We start from the raw sequence: 26,493 nt of genomic DNA, 5'->3' as shown, positions 1-26,493 counted from the left end.
ATGAGGTGGCCAAAGTACTGGACTTTCAGCTTTAGAATCATTCCTTCCAAAGAAATCCCAAGGCTGATCTCCTTCAGAATGGACTGGTTGGATCTTGCAGTCCAAGGGACTCTCAAGAGTCTTCTCCAATACCACAGTTCAAAAGCATCAATTCTTCGGCATTCAGCTTTCTTCACAGTCCAACTCTCACATCCATACATGACCACTGGAAAAACCATAGCGTTGACTAGACAGACCTTTGTTGGCAAAGTAATGTGTCTGCTTTTCAATATGCTATCTAAGTTGGTCATCTGTGCCAAAGCCTTTGACTGTGTGGATCACAATAAACTGTGGAAAATTCTGAAAGAGATGGGAATACCAGACTACCTGACCTGCCTCTTAAGAAACCTGTATGCAGGTCAGGAAGCAACAGTTAGAACTGGACATGGAACAACAGACTGGTTCCAAATAGGAAAAGGAGTACGTCAAAGCTGTATATTGTCACCCTGCTTATTTAACTTATATGCAGAATACATCATAAGAAATGCTGGGCTGGAAGAAGCACAAGCTGGAATCAAGATTGCCGGGAGAAATATCAATAACCTCAGATATGCAGATGACACCACCCTTATGGCAGAAAGTGAAGAGGAACTCAAAAGCCTCTTGATGAAGGTGAAAGTGGAGAGTGAAAAAGTAGGCTTAAAGTTCAACATTCAGAAAACAAAGATCATGGCATCTGGTCCCATCACTTCATGGGAAATAGATGGGGAAACAGTGGAAACAGTGTCAGACTTTATTTTTCTGGGCTCCAAAATCACTGCAGATGGTGACTGCAGCCATGAAATTAAAAGATGCTTAGTCCTTGGAAGAAAGGGGCAGTTAGGTCTCCTAATCCCAAACACTCCTACCCCATAAATTCACCTCCTGGGCCCGCCTTGTCTCATGAACACATGTCCACACACTGACACCACCCTCTGGAAGAGCTCTCAGATCAAAGTGCACGAGCTCGCACTTTTAACGAGATGCTGTCAGTCTTTATGGGACCAGCCAGTGCTGGGCTCCAGCCGCTTATCCTGTTACCACTCCATTGAGGGGCAGACAGTGATGGGAATGTGGGGGCTTTTCCGAACCCAAATGTGCAAAATTCTGCTTATCAGTGTCGTTAAGGTCACAGAGCAGCTCCGACATAGTTGAAAAATGAGAAAGGGCCATGGGCTGCTCTGAGCTCATTGTCAAGCCCCGCGGCTCTGCCTTCCCTCCCTTTGTGCCTTTTTTTCTGTCCTTTCAACATCTAAACATTTTCTGACTTTGGACAGCACAGTTGCACTCTCCTCTGAGCAGATGTTCACGATTACTTGGAACAGCCGGCCTTTGTACTGAGCCCCCACACCCTGGCGAGCCCGCAAGGAGACCCTTAACCGTCACCCTGCCCGAGGTGTGCCTGCGGGTCCTGGGTCAGGTCCTGGAAGGGGACTTCTCCCACTCCCCGCAGACCTTGTCGCCCTGATTGGCTCTGACATCGTGGAAGTACTGTGTCTTTCAAGAGCCTTCAGTACATCTGTTCTCAATTTTCAGACTACAAGGCGAGGGTTTGGGTGCAAGGAGTTTATCTGGGAAGTGATCCCAGGATGCCCTTGAGGGGGCAGGGAAGTGAGGGGGGACTCAAGCAAGGTGCACTGATGTGTGAACAGTAGGCCACCCCTGGGACCCTCACAGCCTCTCATCCAGGGCACGGGTGTCCTCCATCCCTTGTGGTCGAAGTTGCTCCATGGCCAGAGGACAGCTCCTAACAACCGGGAAATCAGGGAGGCAGCAGGTCATGCAGACATTGTCCTGCAGGGGAGACCAAGGCAGACGGGGAGGACACTGGCCTACACCTGCTTCAGTTATTTTGATAAATTTCCTCCTTCTAGCACTTTCTTGTGTCTGAGTTTCCCATTAATACAAATGGGAGTCTGTGGTTTTAAATGCCTGTTCCTGTTTCAGCAGAATTATTTTCATTATATTTTCATGGATGGTAAGACATTTCTGTAGGTGCACACATGGCTCAGCTGACCCTGTGGAGGACTAAAGCTTGCCTCTTTAAGCCCAGGGCGGCCCTGAGCCTACACTGCCTGCTGGACTCTGTCTCCTGAGGTCACACAGCTGCTGCACCAGCCTCAGCTCCAGAGCCAGCCCGCCCTGAGGAGGCTTGGTTGCTGCAGTTATTTTCCCGTGTGCTCTGCGTGATGTGTGGAAGTCTGCCTTGTATTAATACCTTCCTACATTGAATGTGTCTACTTGTTAAGAGCTTCCAGACTCCAGCCTGTGCCAGACACCTCCTAGGCCCTCAATAGCTAGTTCAGGAACTGCTGAGCTCAACCCCCATGAGACCCACCCTCCTAGGAGTAAATTGCACAGAATTTTGTCGAGCTAAATGATCTAGTTGAAGTGAAGCATCTATTTTTTTGACATGCAGATTCATGACCCTTCCTCCTCCCCTCATGTTTCGGATCCCAAATCCAAACCCGTCAAGGGGCCCCGCCTCTGACTCTGCTGTGACCTGAGTGCAGAGTTCCTGGCAGTCACGTTCCTTCCCTTGTCAGCAGCATCTGATGTGCGCTGGACTGTGGTGCCTGGTGGAAGGAGATACGTCCTGCAAGACCAAACTGGACCCTCCCCTGGATGGCACAGAGTGTGGGGCAGACAAGGTAACCCCGCTTCCCACTGCCCCTAGCAGGCAGCTAGTCCCACGTCCCCTGCACATTGGCACCTCTTCTGAAAAGTGCACTCAGGAGCCCCTGACATGCCCTGGGCCACCGCAGAAATGCCTTGGAACCCACTTCAGGCATGGAGGGACACATTCACCTCTCTCCTCTTCCTCTTATACAATAATCATTTACTCAATGTTTTTATTAAATTAACTCCTTTTGTTACGTGAGTGAATTTACTTAAAATGTTTATATCAGCAGACTGTAAATGGAAAAACAGGATTACTTGCCATGCACAAATCACTGTCATAAGATGATTTTAATGAGAATGGTGCTAGAGGTGAAGTGTACCAGCCTTCACACTGATCTTCTTTAACAGGAGAAATTGAAGTGTTAGAGGTGGTTAGGGCCAGCCACCACAGTCTGAGGCTTTCTATTTAGTCTGTAAGAACTGAAAGAGAGGCTATGATCACGACTGTTTAATCACATCTTGGGCCCCATGGGTTGTGCTGCACGCTTTGGGAAATTATTTTCGAGGACTGGCTTTCTCTCACCCTCAGAAAGAGCCATGGTTCTCTCACATGGCCCCAGCTGTGTCATCTCCCAGCACCAAAACCAAATGTGAAGTTCAAAACTACAGAGCCAGGAAATACTGCCTTCCAGAAAGAGACTCACACTAAACAGTTTGCAGAAGGTGAAGTCTCTCCGTGAGCCATGTGCATTCTTCCTTTTCTTCTGGGAGCTTTGAGAACCTACACTGGACACATCACGTCCTTTAGGGCAAAATCCAAACCCTAGAGCCTTAGAGCTGTCAGGTTGGATAGGGAAGGAATGTTACCAAAGTTAGCAAACGTACACACCCTGAAATAGTCTGCTTTTGTGTAAATTATAAAAACTGGGGGCTTTGGGGGGCATGGTGTTTTCTCACGTGGAGGGGATCAGTTACCCGTTGAGTGAGCAGCTTTGCCACCCTGCTGTGTTTCAGTGGTGCCGCGCGGGGGAGTGTGTGAGCAAGACACCCATCCCAGAGCACGTGGACGGAGACTGGAGCCCCTGGGGCGCCTGGAGCATGTGCAGCCGCACGTGTGGGACGGGAGCCCGCTTCCGGCAGAGGAAATGTGACAACCCTCCGTAAGTCCCCCGCCAGCCTTCTCCCGGGTGCCTGGATCAGGGTGGGCAAAGCGCAGCTCTCGCTGCCTTAGCACAGCAGTCTGTCTCCCACTGAGGCTTTGAGCTGAAGAAGAGTGAACTCGAACCAAAGGTCCCGGGTGCCGGGCCTTGTGTACTTCAAATGGCATCTCAGCCCAACAGAGCTCTCTCTGTGACAGGCAGGCAGTGAGTCCTGTGGGGAGCTGGCTCGTCTCCCTTGTGTGGGCTGTGGCAGAACCGTTTCCCGAGACAGCTGGATGACAACCCCTCCTGGCCTGCTTCGAGGCTGCCTTAGAAGAGGGTCATCCAGGGAAGCCGGCAGACCTTCGGGAAAATGGGGCTGACTTTCAAATTGGCTAAGAGCTGAACTGGAAGCAGCCTGGCTGTTGAAAAGTCACAGAGCATTTATGCATTTGTGGGTTCTGCTCTTGTGTATCCAAATATCTTTTACCTGTCCTGTTAGAGCTGACAGAAGATAAGCTTTTGGGTTGTTTTTTTTTCCCTCATAGGCTTCCTTTTATTGACTGGGATGACACTTTGTTCACCTATGATAACCCTTATTCACCTCTATACATTTGATCTGAAAAACTCAGGGCTAGATCTTATCCTCAGTTGTAGCAATTCCTTTATCACAGGTTTGGCATATTTCTTCTCTTGAAATTTCCAACTTTTAATGTTTCTTTAAATAATCTGTTTTATATCTTGTGTGCCATTAACTGCATCACATTAATTTTGAAAATGAGAAAGTTATAAATTATGACTAAAAGGAAATGGTTTATATCAACAGTTAAATCACAGTAATGAATGATTAGCACACCTTTCTTGTATTTAAAAATTCTGACACCCAAGGTATATCCCAGACTAATCAAATTACAAAGTCTGGAGGTGGGGCCAAGGAGTCAGATGTGTGAATCTCTCCAGGTGATTCCAATGTCCAGCCAAGGCTGAAAACCTCTGGATTAAAGGAAAACTTGCACTCACAGTTGAGGCAATGCCGAGAACACTGTACTCTGTGGTAGCGCCATAAGAATTGGCATTACGTACCATGTCTTATTAAAACTTCTCCTTCCAGCACCTAGCAGAGTGCCTGATGCATGGTAGGTAGGTATTTAAACTTTTAGAAGTGAGTTCTTAATTAAAAGCATAGGTGGTATATTACGATTTTCCAGAGAGGCAAAACCAATATCCATATACATATGATTTAATTATCAGCTCACATGGTCCTGGAGGCTAAGAAACCCCTTGATCTGCCACCTGCAAGCTGGAGGCCCAGGTGTAATTCAGTATGAAGGCCAGAGAACCAGGGAGCACATGTGTAAATATCACTCCAGGGGCGGGAGAAGAGGAGAGTAGACATGCCAGCTCAAACAGTGAGGGCTTTTGTTCTCATCAGGCCCTCAGTTGGTTGGGAGATGCCCACCCACACTGGGGAGGACATCTGCTCTAGGAATGCACCGATCCAAATGCGCATCTCACCCAGAAATACACTCACAGACACTCCCAGGAGTGGTTTTTAATCTTGGCACCCCAAGGCCAGTCAAGCTGTTATGTAAAATTAGCCATCATAGGTAGGTAGATGATTAGAAGGGCTATTTAGCTAAGTGGTGAGAAATCAATAGTGGTTTCTGTTTTTCCGTTGCTCTGTGATGATGTTAAAATTGTTCCACCTCTGGCCCAGAAGAAGAGAGCTCTGGGTTTGGAATCACGGTATGGAGATTTGGGCCTGGTGTGGTTGGTTATTGGTCCTGTGACCTCAAGGCAGATCCTTCTCTCTCTCTGCGTCTCAGTTTCCTACGTGAGAGGACGTAGAGTATAGTAGGCACAGTAGGAGGAGCTAGACTTCAAATCCTGGGGCCACGTTTTATAGCAACATGTGACTCTTACCTGCTTATTTATCTAAAAATTGGAGCAATCCATGAGGATCCACATGGAGTACATGGTCTATATTTAATTCATGACCCCTCTTGATGTTATCACTAAGAGAAGAACAGGGGCAAGACCACATGCCCTGCCTCCTACCTTGCTGTTTTGAGGCTCAGAGAAGGAAAGGCTTCGTCAACTGCAGAGCACAGTTTGCAAAGGCTGTGGCTGGCATGGGTGTCCCATGTTTCTGATTGGAGCTCAGGTGCCCTGATCCAAGACTGCTGTCCTTTGGCACATTACATACTTCATCTCAGGTCAGGTGACACCAAATAAACATCATAGTAGAGGAGTATCTGACTCTTTAAATACCTCTGAAAGGACTCTATGTCCCAACAATACAAATGTGTTTAGGTGAAGGTTCTGTTGCAAGAATAAGATGTTATTTCGAGCATGCGTGGTGAGTCGCTTTAGTCATTCCAACCATTTGTCACCCCATGGACTGTAGCCCGCCAGGCTCCTCTGTCCATGGGATTCTCCAGGCAAGAAGACTGGAGTGGGTTGCCGTGCCCTCTTCCAGATCTTCCCAGCCCAGGGACTGAACCTGCATCTCTTAACTCTCCTGCATTAGCAGGCAGATTCTTTACCACTAGCGCTGCCTGGAAGCCCAAGATGTTATTAATGCTGATTAATTGTGTTAGGCACAACTTTCATGGGACCAGATTTTGCATTTTGTGAAGATGATGTTGTCTAAGGTGCCCACATGCTTTGTCCGCACCCCTGATGCTTTCTCTGCTCTGGGACACCCCAGGGGCATTTTGTGTTGCCCCCAAGTGTCCAGGGAAGCTGGCATCTGGTGAGGGCCCCTTTGTGCCTGTTTTTATCTTAGTCCCACCAACCACAGTCCCTTGGTTTTTCTCCTGGACACCTCAAACCTAACACTTCCTAAACTTCCTTCCCCCTTCCCCCTGGTTCCCCTCGCAGCCCACGTCCCCCTCAGTAAATAGCACCACCAGCTGCTGCATAGCTTGAGTTCAAAGCCCCGAAGTCCACGTGTGTCCTCTTGTCCCTGCCCTTCCTCCTCCGCATATGATTGTGATAAGAACAGGGCACGCGGGCTCTCACCAGGTGCCAGCTTCCCTTCTAGGCATTTGCACATAGTAAATCACCTAAAGCTGCCGTAAGGGAGAGGCATTCTTTTTTTATCCCCATTGTACGTGTTAAAAGCTGAACCGTATGGAAGTTTGGTGACTTGCCGCATGTAGTAAATCACCTAAAGCTGCCATAAGGGAGAGGCATTCTTTTTTTAATCCCATTGTACGTGTTAAATAACACTGAATCGCATGGCAGTTAGATGACTTGCCCCAGGTCACACAGCTGGGCAACGGCAGGTCAGGTTTGGAGCCAGCAGCAATGTTCCAGGGTCTTTTCAAACCATCAGCATCAGCCTCCCTGTTTCCCCTGTGCTCTCCCTCCCCAGGTTCATTCTCCACAGCAAGCCAGAGACATCCCCTCTCTTGTAAAGTCAGTTACAGTCTCTTCCCTGCTGCACTCAGAATGAAATCCGTGCTCTTCACTGTGGCCCCGGTATTATTTCCTGTGGCTGCCATAATAAATTACCAGCACTTGGTGTCTGAAAACAACACAAATTTATCCTCTCCGAGTTGTGGAAGCCAAGAGTTTGAAATCAGAGTGTCAGCAGGGTTGATTCCTTCTTGAAACTCTGAAGGAGAAGCCATCACTGGCCCCTTACCCACCCCACCCCTCTCCTGGCAGCTGCCAGCCTTCTCTGCCCTGCAGACACACCACTGTACCTCTGCCTTCACGGAGGCATCTTCTCTATGCATCTCTTCACTTCCTTTTCTCTTCTCAGGACACTAGCCACTGGGTTTAGGCCCACACTAATCCCGGGCAAGCTCATGATTCAGAGATCCTGATGATACCCATCAAGACCCTTTCCCAGATAAGGCTGCATCTGTAGATTCTGGGCGGGTTTGTCTTTGTAGGAGAATGTGCCTCCCTGTCCAGCCCTCCTTTCTGTGCTCAGACACCAGCCCCGACCCCCACCCCCAAGTCAGTGTCCCTTCCCTCCCCCCAGCTCCCTCTGCCCTCTCTGTGTCTTCTCTTTAGACTGGCCTCCTCTTCTGACCACCGTGCCGGAGGCAGGTGCCTGCTCTGCACACTCCCTCCGTACCCTTCCCTCACTTTACAGGTATCACGATTTATAATTACTCATGTGCATTTGCTCACTTGTTTTCCTGTGCCCTCCCCCACTGGCCTTTGAGCTGTGGGGCCCCATCCTCCTCCTATGCCTGCAGCAGGCCAGCCCTCCCTAATGTATGCCTGAGCACCTTACTGTCTGGGTGCGTGCTTGCTGAGAAAAAGTGGCTGTTCTGATCTTCTAGTTGCAAAACACACACCTAATCTTGTCTTCCCCCCAAAACATAAGGGTTATTGTGAATTATTAGCCAGAAAAGAGGATCACCAGGTAGGCCCCTTCCCTTGTACTGTCTCACGTCACAGAGGCCCACAGGCTGTGAACAGCCAGGAGTGGGGTCCAGGTGTCCCTGGACCCAGGGGCCATCTTCTTCCAGCCTGCCCTCCCAGTGAGGCCATGTCACAGCTGAGGTGCTCAGAGCCCTCTCGAGAGCAAGCTCCAAACATAATCCAGCCTTGTTTATTCCAAGTGAGAGAAACAATATGTTTTTGCTCCTATAATAGTTACGCCTTGGTAGTCAGCTCAGTCTTTCACAGTAACAGTGTGGCTCCATCTCCTGTTCTGAGCAGAAGGGACAGGCTCTTTGTCGCCTGTGGTTTTCTTCAGGGTTTCCCACCTTCGCAGAGCCACCCAGGTGAACGGGAGGAGAAGGGACGGGCCTCGGGGGCGGCTTCGCAGCAGGCCTGGGTGCTTCCCGGGAGCAGCAGGAGCAGCGAGGGTTTGCTCAAGTCCAGGCAGCAGCCGTCAGCCTGTTTTTGCAGAATGGCCTGAGGTGGTGATTGTTACAAAGCACAGCTGATGGCGGCCCTGAGCCAAGCTCTGACCAAAACAGCATCCTCTCCCCGGCTCACTCCTTAAATCACCACGCTCACTGCCTTGAGAGCTCCCAAGGATGTCCAAATCTCATTGCTATGTGCGTCTCAGACTTGGAGCGCTCCCACCACCATCTCCCCACCCCCTTCACTTTATATTCCTGGCACCTTTCCCATCTTCTGCAGCTGGTTTATTCACTGTCCAAAATACTGGCAAAAGAGTCCCCCCATTTTTTCTCTAAGTCTTGGTCTTTACAGCTATTGGAATTTTTATTTCTTGCCAACTGACATCAAGGCTTTGGGGACCATCTGTGGTTTTCATCCAGCTTCCTAAGCTTGTCCTTTCGTGCCTTAATTTGTGTCGCTGTTAGTGCCAAGACTGTGAGGCAGAGAGCTCATCTCTGATGCGAATTCTGGTACCCCATTAAGAGGCTGTGTGTGGGGAGGGCTGAGGAGTAGGGTAAAGAGAAAAGGCTCCACTGATCTTGTGTGAAGACCCGGCTCTGCACAAAAAGGACAGGGATGTGCGTGGATCTTAGAAGCAGGGGTGCGTCAGGGTTCACCATGCAGCATCCACCCCCGAGCATCAGAATGGAAAACAGCCTGCCTCCTAAGACCCAGAGGAGTGAAGTTATGTGCCTGTAATGGCTTTCTGCTTCCAGTGAAACCCCTGTGTGTGTGCTTTTAACATACCTGGTGTTCACAGCGATCGTTTTTAAAAGTCCCAGTTTTATTCACTTGAGCCTAAATTACATGTGTTACTTGGCACCTTTCAGAGGCGGCCTTAACAGTAGGACGGCAGCTGCCCTGGGCGGGGGCGTTGGCAGCCCTGTGGCACTTTGAAACCCTGCCTTGCTTGCTCTTTGGAGCTTTTGGAGGCAAAGCTGACTCTCCCGTGTCTCTGGGTGGCGAGTGGGTGTCAGCCACTGTGGTGACTTTATCTTCTCATCTACCTTCATTCAGTCGAGCAGAGCAGAAAACCAAACCTTGCCTCCGCTCAGCTGCTGCTTGCTTTTCCTTCCACTTGAATGCTGCCTGTCACTAGAGGAAAGGGCACACCTGCCCTCTGTGACTCTGAGCAGCCCTTTGGCCTCCCCTGCTCTGCCTTGGGTCTACCTGAGGCCCTTGGGACCCAACTGGCAGGAGCCGGGCCCACCCTCACAGGAGCTCAGAAGAACTCAGCTTTCTTACCGCTTTCCGGTTTCTCCCCCGAACCGTCTCTGCCTTGTGCTTTTCCCTGTTTTAAACGTCTTTCTGATGGTGTGATGTGCAGAAAGGGCGTCTACCCCTGAGTGCGTGGCTCCCAACACGGCCCCACTCGCCGTGCTGGAACGCGTGTGCTGGGTGCGTGTGCAGGTCCATTGACTCGTGGTGCATGTGTGAGTGGCTGAGGGCCTGGTCTGCAGAGTGGCTGTGCTGTCCCCCTGCCCTGAGCAGCGATGGCCTCCGCCCGCCCGCAGCCTCCCCGGTGCCTCCATCTGGTTGGTGTGTAGCGGTGTGTCAGTGAGTCTGTGCGTCTCCTTCATAAGCAGTCAGGCTGAGCATCTGAGTGTCTGCAGTTGCCACTTGGATATCCATTCCTGTGACCTCCCTGTTCCAGTCATTTGGATTTATGTCTAAATTCCTACTTTGTTTATGTTTGTAAAGTCCTGATAGAGTACAGATAGAAATTGGGGATTGATATTGGAGAATCATCTTGAAAATCCAACACACCCCTAAAGCCTGTCTTGGTGAGTCAGGCTGGCCTTCCTGGCCCCACAACGGCCAGTGGGTGGCCCCCTTCCCCAGCCTGCCAGGAGCGCTTGTGAGTTACACTTTCTTATCTCCACCTCTTACTTCCCTGCTGAGAAGTTTTGAATACATTGGAGCTTAGGTTTCCTCATCTGAAGGATGCAGTCAGGACCCACCCCCCCACCCCGTCTGATTCTTTCTGCCAACTTAATGAGGTAATGAGTATCAAGAGCGGGCAGAGGGTGTGCCCTCCGGCATATTAGCACATGATCACAGTTGATGTGAAAGTGCCTCTGGCCTTACCTCTGTCCTCAAGGATGAGATTTCAATGTGCCGCTGCCTCCCCTTCGATATACATGAGTCCAGCCCCTGTGGGAAAGACTGAGGACAGACGACTGTTCTGCCACAAATCCGAGCATGTTCACCATCCTCCATTTTAGCAATGTCCAGCTTGGTTTCTATAGTTTTAGCCTTCCTTCGTGCTTTTTATTTTATCTACAGTGCATGACTCGGGGTAAATGAGAACCCTGGCCCTCTGCTCCTCAGACTTTGGGAGGGTTATCTCTTCTGCCTGTGTTTACAGGTCCCTACAGCATCTCCTGAAGGCCCATGCAACTCAAATGTGGTCCACTTACCCGTGGTAAAGCTGGTCCCTCCTTCAAGTCCTCTCCCAGAACTTCTGTTCATAAGCTACGGTGGACCTTCTCATCAGACATGCCCTCCCTCCATAAAGATTCTCCTGCATCTGAGCGCTGAAGAATTGCTGCTTTTGAACTGTGGTGTTGGAGAAGACTCTTAAGAATCCCTTCGATTACAAGGAGATCCAACCAGTCCATCCTAAAGGAAATCAGTCCTGAATATTCATTGGAAGGACTGATGCTGGCCCCCTGATGACCGTCCTTACGGGGTCTCGGCCCCACTGTGTACCCAGGAGGCCCTCACTGGTGCCGCAGTCACGCTCAGATGGCCTGCATTATTGGCACCATCTTAAAGAGTGAGTCAGCTGAGCGCAGAGTCCTGCCACAGATCGACCTGCCAAAACTCGGATGATGTGGGGAGCAGGTTGTGCCGCTTGTGGATTGCTTCTTCCTTTTCCCATGCTGTTCAAAATAGTGACCAGAGGGAAGACTGAAAAAAACAAATCTTTTAGTCATTTTTTTGAACCGGAAAAGCTTAATGTAAAAAAAAAGCATTAACTATAACAGGTGGTTGGAATATAGGGGAAATTAGCTGCTAAGAGGCAAAGAACTCTAAAAACACAGGAAGAGTAGATACAGGAAGCAGCCTGTATCTTCAGGTCTGGGGCAGGGCACCCAAGGGCAGAACAAGTATGGATGAGGGTGCCCACCTCACACACACACCTAGGGCTGAAATTCTTTGGACCTGTTGGAGAGCATACACCCAGGACCCACTGGATGAGGGAGAGGTTTGCAGAGGTGCTGCACTGGTAGAACTGTCTGGAAAGCCATACTTAGGGATGTCAGAGAAAACTGCCCAAAGGTGAAACTGCATGTGATACCAGACTGAGAATTTTCCCAAAGTGTGGCATGCTTGGAAGCTGCCTAGAGGGAGGTGGGCATCATGGGCCAATAGGAGCCTGCTGGGAGAAATCACATACCAGAGTCAGAAACAAAGCCTGTCCCTCCTCTGGTGTGTTGCTGTTGTTCAGTTGCTCAGTCATGTCTGACTCTTTGCAACCCCATGTACTGCAGCATGTCAGGCATCCCTGTCCTTCAGCATCTCTCAGGGCTTGCTCACGCTCATGTCCAGTGAGTCAGTGATGCCATCCAGCCATCTCATCCTCTGTTGTCCTGTTCTCTTCCTGCCTTCAGTCTTTCCCAGCACCAGGGCTTTTCTAATGAGTCAGCTCTTCGCATCAGGTGGCCAATGTATTGGAGCTACAGCTTCAGCATCAGTCCTTCCAATGAATATTCAGGACTGATTTCCTTTAGGATGGACTGGTTGGATTTCCTTGTAATCGAAGGGATTCTTAAGAGTCTTCTCCAACACCACAGTTCAAAAGCAGCAATTCTTCAGAGCTAAGCCTTCTTTATTGTCCAATTCTCACATCCATACATGACTACTGGAAAAACCATAGCTTTGACCAGATGGACTTTTGTCAGCAAAGTAATGTCTCTGCTTTTAAATACACTGTCTAGGTTTGTCTAGGGCTTCCCTTATGGCTCAGCTGGTAAAGAATCCACCTTCAGGAGACCCGGGTTCAATCCCTGGGTTGGAAATATCCCCTAGAGAAGGGAAAGGCTACCCACTTCAGTATCCTGGCCTAGAGAATTCCATGAACTGTATAGTCCATGGGGTCGCAAAGAGTCAGGCACAACTGAGTGACTTTCACTCTCACTTCTAGGTTTGCCATAGCTTTTCTTCCAAGGAAAAAGCATCTTTTAATTTCATGGCTGCAGTCACCATCTGCAGTGATTTTGGAGCCTAAGAAAATAAAATCAGTCACTGTTTTCATTGTTTCCCCATCTATTTGCCACGAAGTGATGGGATCCGATGCCATAATCTTCATTTTTCGAATGTTGAGTTTTAAGCCAGCTTTTTCACTCCCTTCTTTCACCTTCATCAAGAGGCTCTTTAGTTCCTCTTCACTTTCTGCCATAAGGGTGGTGTCATTTGCATATCTGAGGTTATTGATATTTCCCCTGAAAATCTTGATTCCAGCTTGTGCTTAATCAAGCCCAGCATTCTGCATGATGTACTCTGCATATAAGTTAAATAAGGAGGGTGGCAATATATAGTTTTGATATACTCCTTTCCCAATTTGGAACCAGTCTGTTGTTCCATGTCCAGTTCTGACTGTTGCTTCTTGACCTGCATACTGATTCTCAGGAGGTAGGTAAGATGGTCTGGTGTTCCCATCTCTTTAGGAATTTTCCACAGTCTGTTGTGATCCACACAGTCAAAGGCTTTGGTGTAGTCAATGAACAGAAGTAGGTGTTTTTCTGGTATCTCTCTATCATAAAAGCTGGTTCCGACAAAGCTTAGCATCATGCCATCTTGAGAGCTTCATTTGTTCATACGGCTTTAATTGTTCATACGGCTTTGAGTTACCATCTTGTCCTTTCATTTGAACTTGAAGCATTTATTGTGGGGCATGTCTGATGATAAAAAAAAACTTCCTCAACTTTTGCTTATCTGCCAGTATCTTTATTTTCTCCCTCATTTTTGAATTAAAATTTTGCTGGGTACAGAACTCTTAAGTTGCTAGAGTTTTTCTTGGAGAACTTTGAATGTATCAACCCACTGATTTCTTGCCTCCAGGGTTTCTGACTAAAAATAGACTTGTAATTTATTGAGGATCTCTTGTCTGTGATGTCTTGCTTCTCTTTTGCTGCTTCCCTTTAACAGTTTAATTATAGTGTATCTCAGAGAATTTATTCTATTTGAATTATAGATTCATATCTTCAAATTAGGGAAGCTTTCAGCCATTATTTCTTCAAATAATCTCTCCACTCCTTTTTCTCCTTCTGAGACTCCCTTAATGTGTTTATTTGTCCCCTTACTGATTTCCCACAGAGGCTCTCTGCTTTCTTCATTTTTTTTTCTTTTCATTCCCTAGACTCAATATTTCAATTCATAGGACAAATTCATAGAACAAATATATATTCCTGATTTTTTTCTCCCACCCTTTGAAATCTGCTTTTGAACCCACCTAGTAAATTTTTCATTTCAGTTATTGTACTTCTCAACTTCAGAGTTTTTATTTCAGCATTTTTGTTTCCTTTTTGTAATTTCTGTCTCTTTATTGGTATTCTTGCTTTTTCATATATCATTCTCTATCTTAGTCTGTATACCTTTAGCACTTAGAGCATCTTAAAGACCATTATTTTATAACCTTTGTCTAATAAGTCCAACCTCTGGGCTTCCTTAGATACAATTTCTACTAATGTATTTTGTTCCTTTGAATGGACCATGGTTTCCTGTTCCTTGTATGACTTTTGACTGTTTTATTGAAAACTGGACATTTGAATCTTATAATGTACTGCTGGAAATCATCTTTTTCTCCTCCTCAGATTTGCCATTTCCTTGCTCTTGAAAAGTTTCTCTGTACTGGGATCAACCTGAAGAAGTGTAAGGTCTTTTCTGGCCTTTTCTGAGGCTTCATCTTTCCCTGAACATACCTAGTGGCTTTCTAAGTATTCCCATATGTGCAGTTGCTTCTGAATAGCCTCATCCTTAAATATTTGGCTCCCAAAAGGAGATACAGAATTTTTTTTAATGTATTGCTTATTGAAAACCCCTCTGGTATTGGTTGAAACAGTGGTGGCCAGCTTATACCTCAGAAATCAAAAGGAGCACTGTGCAATCAGAATACAGAACTCAGAACACAGATATTTGGAAGACAAAGTCCTTATGGTCCACACTGACTCCAGCAAGTCACACCAGAAATGCAGGCACAGCTATTTGCTATGTGACTGGGATGGGGGATAGATAGCCCCTATCACAATCAAGAAATTGACCAAAATTAACCATAACTTACCAGCCAAGCTTTTTCTTGGAGGCTGAAAGCTTTTCAGTAGACTCTAGAATTTCAAAATAGTTATTTCAGTCAGTTTTTGCCAATTACAGTTGTCTGGGTGAAGAGATAGATTCTTGGTGCTTCCTATTCCACTGTCTTCCCTGACATTGCTTTGTATTTTTGTCCTTTTAAGATCAATTAGTTCAGTTTATATAGATCAGTTCAGTTCAGTTCAGTTGCTCAGTCATGTCCGACTCCTTGTGACCCCATGGACTACACGCCAGGCCTCCCTATCCGTCACCAACTCCCGGAGCTTACTCAAACTCATATCCATTGAGTTGGTGATGCCATCCAACCATCTCATCTTCTGTCATCCCCTTCTCCTCCTGCCTTCAATCTAATTCAGTCTAACTACTGTTTATTACAGACCAGCCTGTGTGAGATTCTCTGCTGAAGACTGCAGAGGAATAGGAGAAAGGGAACTCAGTTCACCATTTCACAAGGTTGATGATAAGCAGCATAGCAGAGACCCAAGCAGGGTCAGGAGAGGTTCCAAGAAGGAAAGAAAAATAGGCTACAGAATGGAGGTGGCCTTAAGGATGATCAAAGAGTTAGGGATGGGGGAGTGGGGAAGATGGGGCACAGTGAATCAGGTGGGAGCTGGAAGCAGACTTCCCTGTAAGAGAAGATCGGACATGGAGAAGAGACAAGATAAACAGAATTCCAGAGGAAGCCCTCTGAGGCACATGTGGTATCCCATGGGCTGCCCCCTCCCAGGCCCACTTGCTGCCGGATCCAGGAGCTCTCTTCCGTCACATCTGATCTCCTCTCCACCTACCTGCTCTGAGGCGTAAAGGTAGTTGGTATATGAGGGTCAGTCAGACATAAAGCTGGAAAAATCAACTGATGAAGAAAACTAAAATGAAACTTAATTGCAATTCCAGAAGTTAATTACATGATGTGTACAAATCTTGGTCCACACCCTAAGGAAGGTATATAAAAAATGTAGCTTCTCTTATTTTTTTAGCAGCCAGCCTAATTTGTGTTTCTTAACTCCATTCTAGTCCATGTTGGATTCCTAATCACTTCAAGAGTTTTTTGCTCCATTTTTCCTGAGTTTGCATCTAGGTTCATTTGAGGATGCATCTGGTTACTGTGATGTCTGGTTTATTCATCTCTAGGGCTGCTGTAACAACCCTCTAACTGGTGGCATAAGTAACAGACATTTATTCTCCCAGTGCTGAAGGCTAGAAATCCAAGATCAAGGTATGGAAGACTTGGCTCCTTCTGAGGGTAGTAAGGGAGAATCTGGTGGTTTACTGGCGATCTTTGGCATTCCATAGAGTGTAGAGACATCATCCTGATCTCCGTCTTCATCTTCACATGGCATTCTCTTTGTGGGTGTCTGTCTCCAGATTGCCCCTTTTTATAATAATACCAGTCATACTGAATTAGGAACTCACTCTACTCTAGTATGACCACATTGTAACTAATTATGTCTGCAGTGGTCCTATTTTCACATATTCTGATGCTCTGAGGGTTAAGACTGCAGCACATGAATTTTAGAAAGGACACAGTTCAACCCACAACTTCTTACCCTAGAGCATCTCTGCCTTCTGGTCCCAGCCATGGGATGTTCAGCTCACCTGTTGCAGAAAAGATGTCCTTCCTGCAGGTCCACATGGCTCATCAGGGCAAGTCCCTTCCACACCATGGTTTGTGGCACAGAAATACATTCACCTACTCACACTTCAGCCTAGGGTTTGTGGGGAGGTGGTCTGAGGCTCCATCTACCTAAACATGCCAAACAGTCATTCTCCCTGAGCTCTAGCTGCCTCCTTGGTACTCTGGGCGGAAAGAAGAACAAGGGATCCCTCTCTTCTCAGATCTCATAAGCCTTGGAGAGGTTTTACTGTTCCCTGTTCAAATGCTTCTCTGTGCCGGGAATCAGCCTGAAGAAATGCAAGGTCTCGTCTGGCCTTTGAGATAAAAACTCAGAACGCTCTGTGGAGCCACTAGCATATGTCATCTCTCAAGGCTGCCTCCACTTCAGGGCAAAAGAGATGTTGCCTGGTGTGTTTGAGGTAGGCATGGAGGAATGAACACACCTTTCCTCCTATTGCAGGTGTTTCCTCAAACACGTTTATGTAGACCATGGGCTGGCTAGCTATGGCCTATGAGCCAAGTCTGGCCCACCACTGGGTTTTGTAAATAAAGTTTTATTGGCACACAGCCACACTGTTTATACACTGTCTTTGGCCACTTTTGCGCTATAGTGGCAGAACTGAGTACTTGCATGGCCCATAAATCCAAAAAAATTGACTGTCTGGTCCTTTGCAGAGAACTTTGTGGATTCCTGGTATAGATTATTGTGACACAAAGCCTAAAGACTTTTGCCATCTTCTACTGTCATATCTCTTCTATAAGGCAGTGATCACAGGGTAGTCTTACAGTGTGAAGACAAGAAATGGCAAAATGAAATGGTTAGGGTGTCAGAATGTCACCTTGCTAACAGGACTTTATAGTTTGTGAAAAGTCATTGAGCAGAACAGCTGTGATTTGTGCTGGATTTCAGTAAAAAAATGTGCCTGGGGAATGGGGGGGGGGGGCAGTCTCACCCCATCATGATGTTCTTGGCATCGTGGAAGTGAAGGGGACCATTGAGGTGGCCCCCATCAGAGTCCTAAGAGGACACCAGGGCCTCACAGAAAAGCTGGGCAGGGCCAGCTTCAGCCAGCCAGGCCAGGGTCCTGCTGCTCCCCAGTGCCCTTCCCATGTGTAGACGTGGCCCCAGGACACATCTGGGTCTGCACAACTGGTTAAAACCCCAGCCTCAGCACAGAGCATCGAGGACCCAAGACTGCAATCTTGAGCATGTGTGGTCTCACGCTTGTCTGGTAAAGGATGCAGAGCTGGGATCTGGCTGGTCTCTACCCAGAGCCCATGAACAAGTGAATTAATAGTTCTGATTCTTTTCATTATAGAGTAAATGAGAGCTGTTTATTTACTCAATGTGAAACAGTGACCTCTGAATTACAGCTAGCAGCCATTTAAAGGTCTTCATTCTGTAGAAGAAAAAAAATAAAAAAACCCACACACGCCAAAAATTCCCCTTGGGGTTTTCAGTGTTACAGATGGTCAAGTTTTAAGTTCAGATGAAAGACAATTCTGGGATCTTGCTGAACTGATCCATCCCGTATCCTATTTCCAGATGACCTTGATTTACAGTTCTTGGATGTATTTTTCTCATGGCTTACTTAACATGTCGTCATTGTGGGGCCAGGATTGCTGAGAGATGGTGTGTAAGAGGAGAGGGGATGTTGCTTTGGAAACCCTGCGTGCCCCTCCCCCTCCTGGAAAGAGAAGCCACCCATGAGCTCCCCTGCTGTTTCTGCGGCCTGTCTGGTTAACATGAACCCTTCTCTTCCTTCTAGCCCAGGCCCAGGAGGCACGCACTGCCTGGGCGCCAGTGTGGAGCACACAGTCTGCGAGAACCTGCCCTGCCCCAAGGGCCTGCCCAGCTTCCGTGACCAGCAATGCCAGACGCACGACCGGCTGAGCAGCAAGAAGAAGGGCCTGCTCACCGCAGTGGTGGTTGACGGTAAAGGCACAGGGCACATCTTTTCAGGGGAGCTTCCCTCTCCCCTCCCCCAGCAATGTAAACACCTCCTGGGAAAACCCACAGGCATCCCCACCCCCAAAATCCACCCAGTCCTGCCCGACTCAGCTGTGGACCCGCTTCTTGAGCCATGGGTTGAACTTAGATGACCCAGCTCGGTGAGATTTCCCAAAAGCAGCCGTGAGGCAGGCAGCGGGCCTGATCTCTCCTGCCTGGGTGTGCTGGCAGCCTGCCATCTCGTGCCCTGTGCTGCCAGGCTCAGGCCAACCCTGAGAACATAGCTCTGCAGGAGCAGGACAGCGGGTTTGTGCATCTGCTGTTTCTCTTTCCAGTGGCGAAGCCTTCTTGCATTTCTTTACTTGGTTCATCTTGGGTTGGCTCTTACTCCTTGAGTAGAGTGTTTGGGAAAAAGTTTGTTTTCTTTTGATTGAAGTAACGTTGGCTTATAACATTATATAAATGTCACATGTGCAACACTATATTTTTCACTTGTGTATACACTACAGCGTGCTCCCCACGAGAAGTTAAGTTTCCATCCGTCACCATACAGTTGACCTTCTTTACCCTCCCCCTCCCCCCTTCCCCGCTGGTAACCACTGCCCTGTTCACTGTATCTGTGTTTGTTTTCATTTTGTTCGAGGACAGTTTACAGCTTGGTGAAGATAACAGTAAGCAGAGGTCATCCTTTCTTTCCTTCGGTTTTCTCTCAAATCAAGAGACTCTGCTCCCTGGGCCATTGCAAGCATTTCCAGTGACTGATAAAATTCTAGGCGGAGTATCATGTCTGTAGAATTTGTGATGTTTATTTATTGTCCACAAGGATATCCTGGGGCCTATTAGAGGGTCTTTTCATTCTTAAGATTCTGTTCATCTTTGGGAAACAAGAGTGCATTATAATAATGACAGCATGGTCCCATTTATGGAGCATACCACGTGCCAGGCTCAAGTTAGCCCTGCAGGCATCATGTCATTTAATGTGCAAGACAAGCTGTGCGGAAGGTGAGAGGTTACAGGTTATGTGACATTCCGTAGCTTCGGCAGCCGATAGGAGCTAGGAGGGAGCTGACCCCAGTTCTGGAGGAGCTGCTGACTCAGCAAATAACCAGCTGGCTTCTGGTACTCAAATAAGAAAAAAAAATTCGTGAGTGCCGAGTGAGGAGCTTTAGTAAGACCTCAGGCAACTGGGCCTGATTTTTACACAGTCTCTGAAGTATTTTGCAAGAAAATGAGGTTCCTGTGTCAGGACTTAGGTTACTTCACTGTCATGTGAAGAACCTCTGAAATCTATACTCTGTTACACGCTCAAGTGTGCATAGCTGTGCCGGGGGTAGGCCCAGGCAGTTCAGGAAAGAGTGGGCCCAGACCTACAGCTTTTAACCCAACAACCTGACCCATTAGTTTCCTTCGAACTCACATGGGATGTTCTAAACCTTCACAGAGAACATCAACTCAACCGGCGATGGGCTCATTTTAAAGCACTGGTGAGTCCTTCAGACGTTTTCCTTTTTCACAAAGACCACCACCTTTGGGAGCTGTGCCCTGTCGCCTAACCAGCAGACTTCCAAGGGGATGGAGCCTTCACACTCTCCGCTTTCCCTGCGGCCTAGGGAGAGAGGAGATCTGTGCTCCCCAAAGGGGGGCAGGCAGCTGGAGGCCGAGGCTCACGAGAGCCTCACAGCTCTACCTTGGCATCCGGCATCCGTCTGATGCAGGCAGACGCTCGCGGCTTCTAGACGTCCCAGGCACCCTACTCAGGGGGTGGGGGCAGGGGGAGACAGTGCCGGCAGGGGCTGCCGTGATTCCAGTGCATTGGCATACCTTCAGTCCCATCCCCAGACTCATGGATGAATGGGTTCAGGTCCCTTGCCGGTCCTCTCCCTCGTCTTGGGAGAGAGAAGAGGTCAGGTCTGGACAGACGCGCCCCACGCTCGTTTCCCCTCGGCCATGTGCATGGCCTTGTTATTCTTTCCCTGGTCTCTCGCTCCCGTTTTCAGTTTTCCTGCCTCATTTATTCAATGCAGAAATCCCACTGAAATGTCTGTTTTTCCATAGATTTCTCCAAGTCCAGATTAAACTTCTGTTTTCCTTGTAACCGCTTTTGGATCACTGAGCCGCTTGGTTCCTTATCATCACAGTGGCTGAGGCTGATGTCTGCCCAGAGCCCCCTTCAGGGAAGCCTCCAAGTACAGCTATCTAGGGAAGCTGGCTGGGTTCAGAATGTGTGTTGACCCACTCACTTTTTGTTTCTGCCAAAGCAATGAATAATTACAGCCAGAGTGCCCCTGCCTTTGATCTGAAAAGTGCAGCCCTATGTGATAAGGCAGTGAGCACTCTGCCTTTGAAGGAAAGACCTCAAGTTCAGGACTTTGCCGGGGTAGCTTGACACGGCCCCCTCGGGGGTGGGATTGTCACGTCTTCTTGAATATTTGGTTTCATTTCCTTCTCAAATAGAAACAGAAGCCAGCATTTTTTTTTTTAAAGGAGTGTTTCACAAGGATAAAAGCAAAATAATAAATGGCCAATTCAGAAGGTAGGGGGAGAATACAGATTATAAGTGTTCCCCTCACAACTCCATTTATAAAAGGCACAATTCTAGCTCAGCCGTGAGAGGAACGATTCCTGTGGTTGGGCTCTGAGCTCTTCTGAAGCCCATTATGACTGCCCCATTCATAGCATCGCTATCGCTGTGGAATTCTTTGGCGAGTGACGCACAGTTCAAGAAAGGGGAAGCTATATATATATATATATTTTTTTTTTTTCTCTTATTGAAAAAAAAAATGAATTCTTGCAGAGGTAGATTTTCCAAGGGAGCGCTCAGGACCACAAATTCATACCACCTCCAAAAGAAGACAAAGACTCTCCTTAGAAAATATTTCTAAGTGGAAAAGCCTTTAGACAGAAACCCAGTGAGGTGGCCTGTTGCCAAACCCACCCCTTTTCTGCCTTCCCCATGGAATCTCGTTGAAGTGGAAACCTTCAAGAGGTTAGTCCTCCCTGCCCAGGCCAGCAGGCCACATGCCCACCGAAGTGTCAGAGGCCATGGCAAAGGCCCTGTCTGGATGTGGAGGTGCTTTTCGAACTCACTCTCTGTGACATGGCAGGACCCACTGTGCATCTGAGCCTCCCAGGGGATGGAAGGTCCAGTGGTCAGGGCTCTCTCACTCCAGCTTGACCAAGCTGGCAGCTAGAATTGCTTAATGAAAAAAAAAAGAGTGGTTGCAAAGATGGAAGGTATCTCACAGGTTCTCAGGGCCAGGAGAAAGTTCTGGGCCAGGGTCTCTGAAGATGTCAGGACTTTCTGTCAGTATTCAGCACAGCTTGTGTTTGTGAGCCATGACTTCCTGTCCCTGCTGCAGACTGGCTTTCTCACAGCTTGTCCATGAGCAGGCTCATGGGCAGCCCGCAGCACCTTTTATTAAGTCCTCCTCCTGTATCCAGATCCTTTGGGGTCAGATGTGGTTGGGAGATCAGAGCACTTCAGCTGTTAGAAAAATACCAACCATACATCAACCATGTATTACTTAATACCCCAGCGGGGTCCTGGGAAGCACCTCTCAGTCAGACACATGGACACTTCCAGATTGCTGGGGAACAGTCTTTAAGTGGGTTACTGCATACTACCAGCAACCTCATGTCAGTCAAGGCTAGTTTTGCAGCCTTTTGTGTCTACTGTAAATGTTAAAAAAAAAAAATGCCTGCAGTTTTCAGAGCTTCTGGATTTCTGAATTGTGGATGAGGGAGTGTAGACTTCTTAGAGATCCATCAACCTTGAGCAGATATAATCTCTCTACCTGAATATTCATTGGAATAACCTTTGTACCTGAGTTTCAGCTGAAGCTGAAGCTCCAATACTTTGGCCACCTGATGCAAAGAGCTGACTCATTGGAAAAGCCCCTGATGCTGGGAAAGATTGAAGGCAGGAGGAGAAGGGGATGACAGAGGATGACATGGTCGGATGGCATCACTGACGCCATGGACATGAGTTTGAATAGGCTCTGGGAGTTGGTGATGGACAGGGCAGCCTGGTGTGCTGCAGTCCATGAGGTTGCAAAGAGTTGGACATGACTGAGGGACTGAACTGAACTGATCCGACTTTCAGTGCTGATTTTCTGGGAGAGAGACTTTGATTAGTGTAGCTGTGGTCAGGTGGCCATTCTTGGTCCAATCAACTGAGGCCCCTTGAGGCCTGGTTATGAGGCTATGGTGGGGAGAAAGACTCTGATTGGTCTAGCTGCAGTCAGGTGGCTGCTGCTGGTCCAATCAGCTGAGGCCTGGCTGTGGGTCTTGGTGGGCAGCTTTGGAGATAGGGAGCCAAGCAGCCTCCTCAGCATGGATACCTCACAGAGGGCCAGGCAGGGCTGGGATGAGCAGCTATGATGGCCTCAAAGTTAACTAGTCTCCACCTTAGTAAGACTTTGTAACCACTGGCAGAGAGAGAACAACAAAAGCATGAAGAACCACAAGTGTCCTCTTCACCATCCTGGCCCTAGAGCACCAGGGCAAGTCCTCCAAGCCTCCACCAAGCAGATGTGGTGGTGTGGCTCTCAAGCCCCCAAGCCTGTCTCACCTACCCTGTTTGCAGCTTCTCCATCAAGTGTAAGTCCTGACAACAGGTGAGCCAGTGGAAAGCTGGGACCCACCCTAAACAGATTGAGGGCAGGAGAAGGGGACGACAGAGGATGAGATGGTTGGATGGCATTATCGACTCAATGGACATGAATTTGAGTAAGCTCCGGGAGTTGGTGATGGACAGGGAGGCCTGGCATGCTGTAGTCCATGGGGTCACAAAGAGTCAGACATGACTGAGTGACTGAACTGAACTGATCCCAAACATCTTCAATCCAGATTTCATCTTGGCACACGTCAGCCAGGCAAGAGGGATGTTCCAAGCTTCTTTCCTTAGGGTATATGGTTATATAACTTTTAAGAAAATTTTACCTCCCTCTATACAACTGAGAGCTTCCCTGGTGGCTCAGATGGTAAAGAATCTGCTTGCAATGTGGGAGACCTGGGTTCAGTCCCTGGGTAGGGAAGATCCCCTGAAGGAGGGCATGGCAACCCACTCCGGTATTCTTACCTGGAGAATCCCCATGGACAGAGAAGACTGGCCGGCTACAGTCTGTGGGATCACAAAGAGTCAGACACGACTGAGCAACTAAGCATAGCACATACAACTGAGGGTGTAAGAGTGTTGATACTGCCCAGAGTTGAAACCCAACACCTCATGTTATTTATCAGAAATTAATTGCCCAGCCAGGGCAGCTCAGAGGGGAATATTCAGAGAATTTTGAGAGGTTCTGAGATGCTCAAGTTTTGTAAAGTTTATCCTGTGTCCCTTTGGGTGTGGGGTGCACTGATTTCTGAGTAGAATCCTCTGAAAAAGAGATGGACAAATGGAGTGAGTTTCAGCTGAGCAGGGGAAGGAAGTGTTACCTCTGGGCTCTGTTGTGGGGCTTGAGGCTCTCCAGGCTGCCCAAGCCATGAAGGACAGTGTCTGCAGGTGGGGGAGTAGAGTTGAGTGTACCTTCTTGCTGGGTTCATGTCAGAATCCCTCCATCTGAGGTTGGGATCCCCTGATTTGCAGAGTCTCTACTTCCCTGATGTTCACATCAAAGAACCTGGGTAGACCATCTTCATCCCCTTCAAGTCTGGTCTTTCTAACGTACCTCAAAGAGCCTCTACTTTTCTACCCAAATCCCATTTTCATTTCTGCCTAAATCACCGTATATACTCAGAAGCCAGAGAAGTTCATAAAAGTGGTGGTTTGTTTGCAGCATGGTATCTTTGGTACCTTTAAGTCCCAGAGTTCTCAATTCAGAAGGAAAACAGTGATAAACCAGGGTTTGGCCCTGCCCGCCAAGGGGCTCTGGGTAGTGACACATTTTCTCTAAGCCTCACATGCTCAGCTGTAAGATGGAATGATGACAACACCCTCCTGAAATGCATAAACACTGCTTAGCATGCTGCATGGCACATAGCAGATAATGTTATTTAATATTTTATCATCATCATCACCATTACCATTATTACTGTAGTTGAATGAATCTCCTCAGAGCTCAGTTACTGCAGATATTGAGGTAGCTCTTCAGTTTAAATGTAATCCTTCATTTTGAAACTGCTTTGGCCAAGGGATCCATCCTTACAATGAAACACTGCTGCTGCTGCTGCTGCTGCTGCTAAGTCACTTCAGTCGTGTCTGACTCTGCAACCCCATAGACAGCAGCCCAACAGGCTCCCCCGTCCCTGGGACTCTCCAGGCAAGAACACTGGAGTGGGTCAATGAAACACTAGAGGAAGCCTAATATGCGGAGAAGGTATATCCATCCATTCAAGATTGGGGCTCTGTGTTGCCCCTCTCCCAGTGGCTCCCTGACATGCTCACAGGAAACCTCAGGGTCCCAAAGAGCACTGCAAAATTCTTGTCAAATTAGCCTCCCAGTACCTGATCTCAGTTTACATTTCAGTCTCCCATAGTTCTTTCACTGACCATTTGCCGGGGTCCAGCCCCAGCAGGATCCAGGATCCTCAGGATGGACAGCATCAGCGAGAGAGAAAGTAAAGGAGAGAAAAAGAGGCTGATATTCCTTGGTTTACACAGAAAGCCAATAAAGTCTCTGACACAGGACTTGCTCTGTTCACAGAGGCCACAGGTGCCCTCTCAATGGAGCAAAGACACAGAGCGCCTTCTCTCCAGAGTGGAGACGCAGAGCGCCTCCTCGATTGGATCTTAGAAGCCCTGGCAAAAAAGTGAACTCAGAGAGCCTCTGTGCTCCAGGGAATCAGCCTGAAAAAAAGAGGGAGAAGAGAGAAAGAAAGAATGACACGGGGAGACCCAGCTTAGGTGGAACGGGGTCTGCAGCTTTATTTTCAAAAGGGGCTTTTATACCCTGAATTACACATTTCCAGAAGTGAAAGTTACAAAGTCATGCAGAGTCAGCTCAACATTACATCAGTTTTACCTTTATCAAAACCAGGGCATTTTCTGCATAGCTTTTCATAAACAAGGTACATCATCTTCTGGCCCTGTGGCCTGTTAACATTTTGTAACTCTTTCTTGATAAAAGTTGGTCAACCAGAAAACCTGCTTTCCCTTTATCTTTCCAGTCTGCAGTCCCCCTCAGGAAACAGAGCTACATTCTTATGGAGCAAAGGTGCAGTGGGTTACAACAAAGAACGAACTTATTAACTCAAGGGTCTTATGCTGCTAATGCCAAGGCTACTGCTTGTTTTTCTTGCATACCAACTATACTAGCTAATGCACTCCCAGGCGCACACTGGGTAAAGGACAAGAAAACTCAGTAGCAAACATTGGCTCAACAGTGCAGTATTATTGTAATAAAGCTTTTTATCGCTCGAAGGTTATGCTTGGGGTGTTGTGAACAATCATGTGCGTTAGTTGCAAGAGTATGGATAAACCTGCCAAGCAAGCTAAAATGGTAACAGAGGGGTTAAAGTTAAAATACTCCTTTCAAGCCCAGGAGACCTATTAACTAGAGCCCTAAGTTGATTTTCTTCAGAGGAAAGTGGTCGGGGATAGCCCCCTGTTAATGTCAGAAGAGTTGGTGAAAGACATAATATAGTAAACAGTAGACAGATAGACTTTGGTTTAGGGGTAGATGCTCGAGCAGGTCCAGGGAGTCCCTTGAGTCCTGATCCGCCTTGCCTGTCAGGTCTCCTCCGCATGACCTTGTCATGGGTGGGATCTCCCGTGCTGGCTCCCGGCAACCATCATCTTGGGTTATTCCATCTAAAATGGAGGGACAGCTGACCTCAGCCTGCCACCTGGGGGAATGGAGCATTCTTTCCAATATGCCTGTCCTCTGACAGCTCAGATCAGACCTATGAGTATTTTCACTGTCTGCCTCATCAGGAGTTTGCTATTTATTTGTCCACAAGACCAACCACCAGGGCCTTGAAAAGCATGCATGATTCATCTTTCTTTCCCAAGCAGTGCT

The 26,493-nt window shown here is 47.9% G+C and overlaps 1 protein-coding gene across 6 annotated transcripts in view; it reads left to right on the top strand.

Annotated features, from left to right (window-relative positions):
• The window catches only part of ADAMTS17 (ADAM metallopeptidase with thrombospondin type 1 motif 17), a 396,657-nt gene that overhangs the window by 239,575 nt on the left and 130,589 nt on the right, over positions 1-26,493 (top strand). For 4 of the 6 annotated variants that reach the window (XM_044933289.2, XM_025271612.3, XM_044933287.2 and 1 more), the window contains exons 11-13: positions 2,565-2,669; positions 3,655-3,800; positions 18,354-18,520. In XM_044933289.2, coding sequence (XP_044789224.2) covers positions 2,565-2,669; positions 3,655-3,800; positions 18,354-18,520 — 418 coding nt within the window. The remainder of the gene's footprint in view (positions 1-2,564; positions 2,670-3,654; positions 3,801-18,353; positions 18,521-26,493) is intronic. The other 2 variants (XM_025271613.3, XM_044933288.2) reach the window with 1 other exon arrangement.

Source organism: Bubalus bubalis, chromosome 20, assembly GCF_019923935.1.
Source record: "Bubalus bubalis isolate 160015118507 breed Murrah chromosome 20, NDDB_SH_1, whole genome shotgun sequence".
NCBI classification, from domain to species: Eukaryota; Metazoa; Chordata; class Mammalia; order Artiodactyla; family Bovidae; genus Bubalus; species Bubalus bubalis.
Note: the sequence above shows the minus strand (reverse complement) of the source record. Positions and strands in the feature narration are given on the sequence as shown.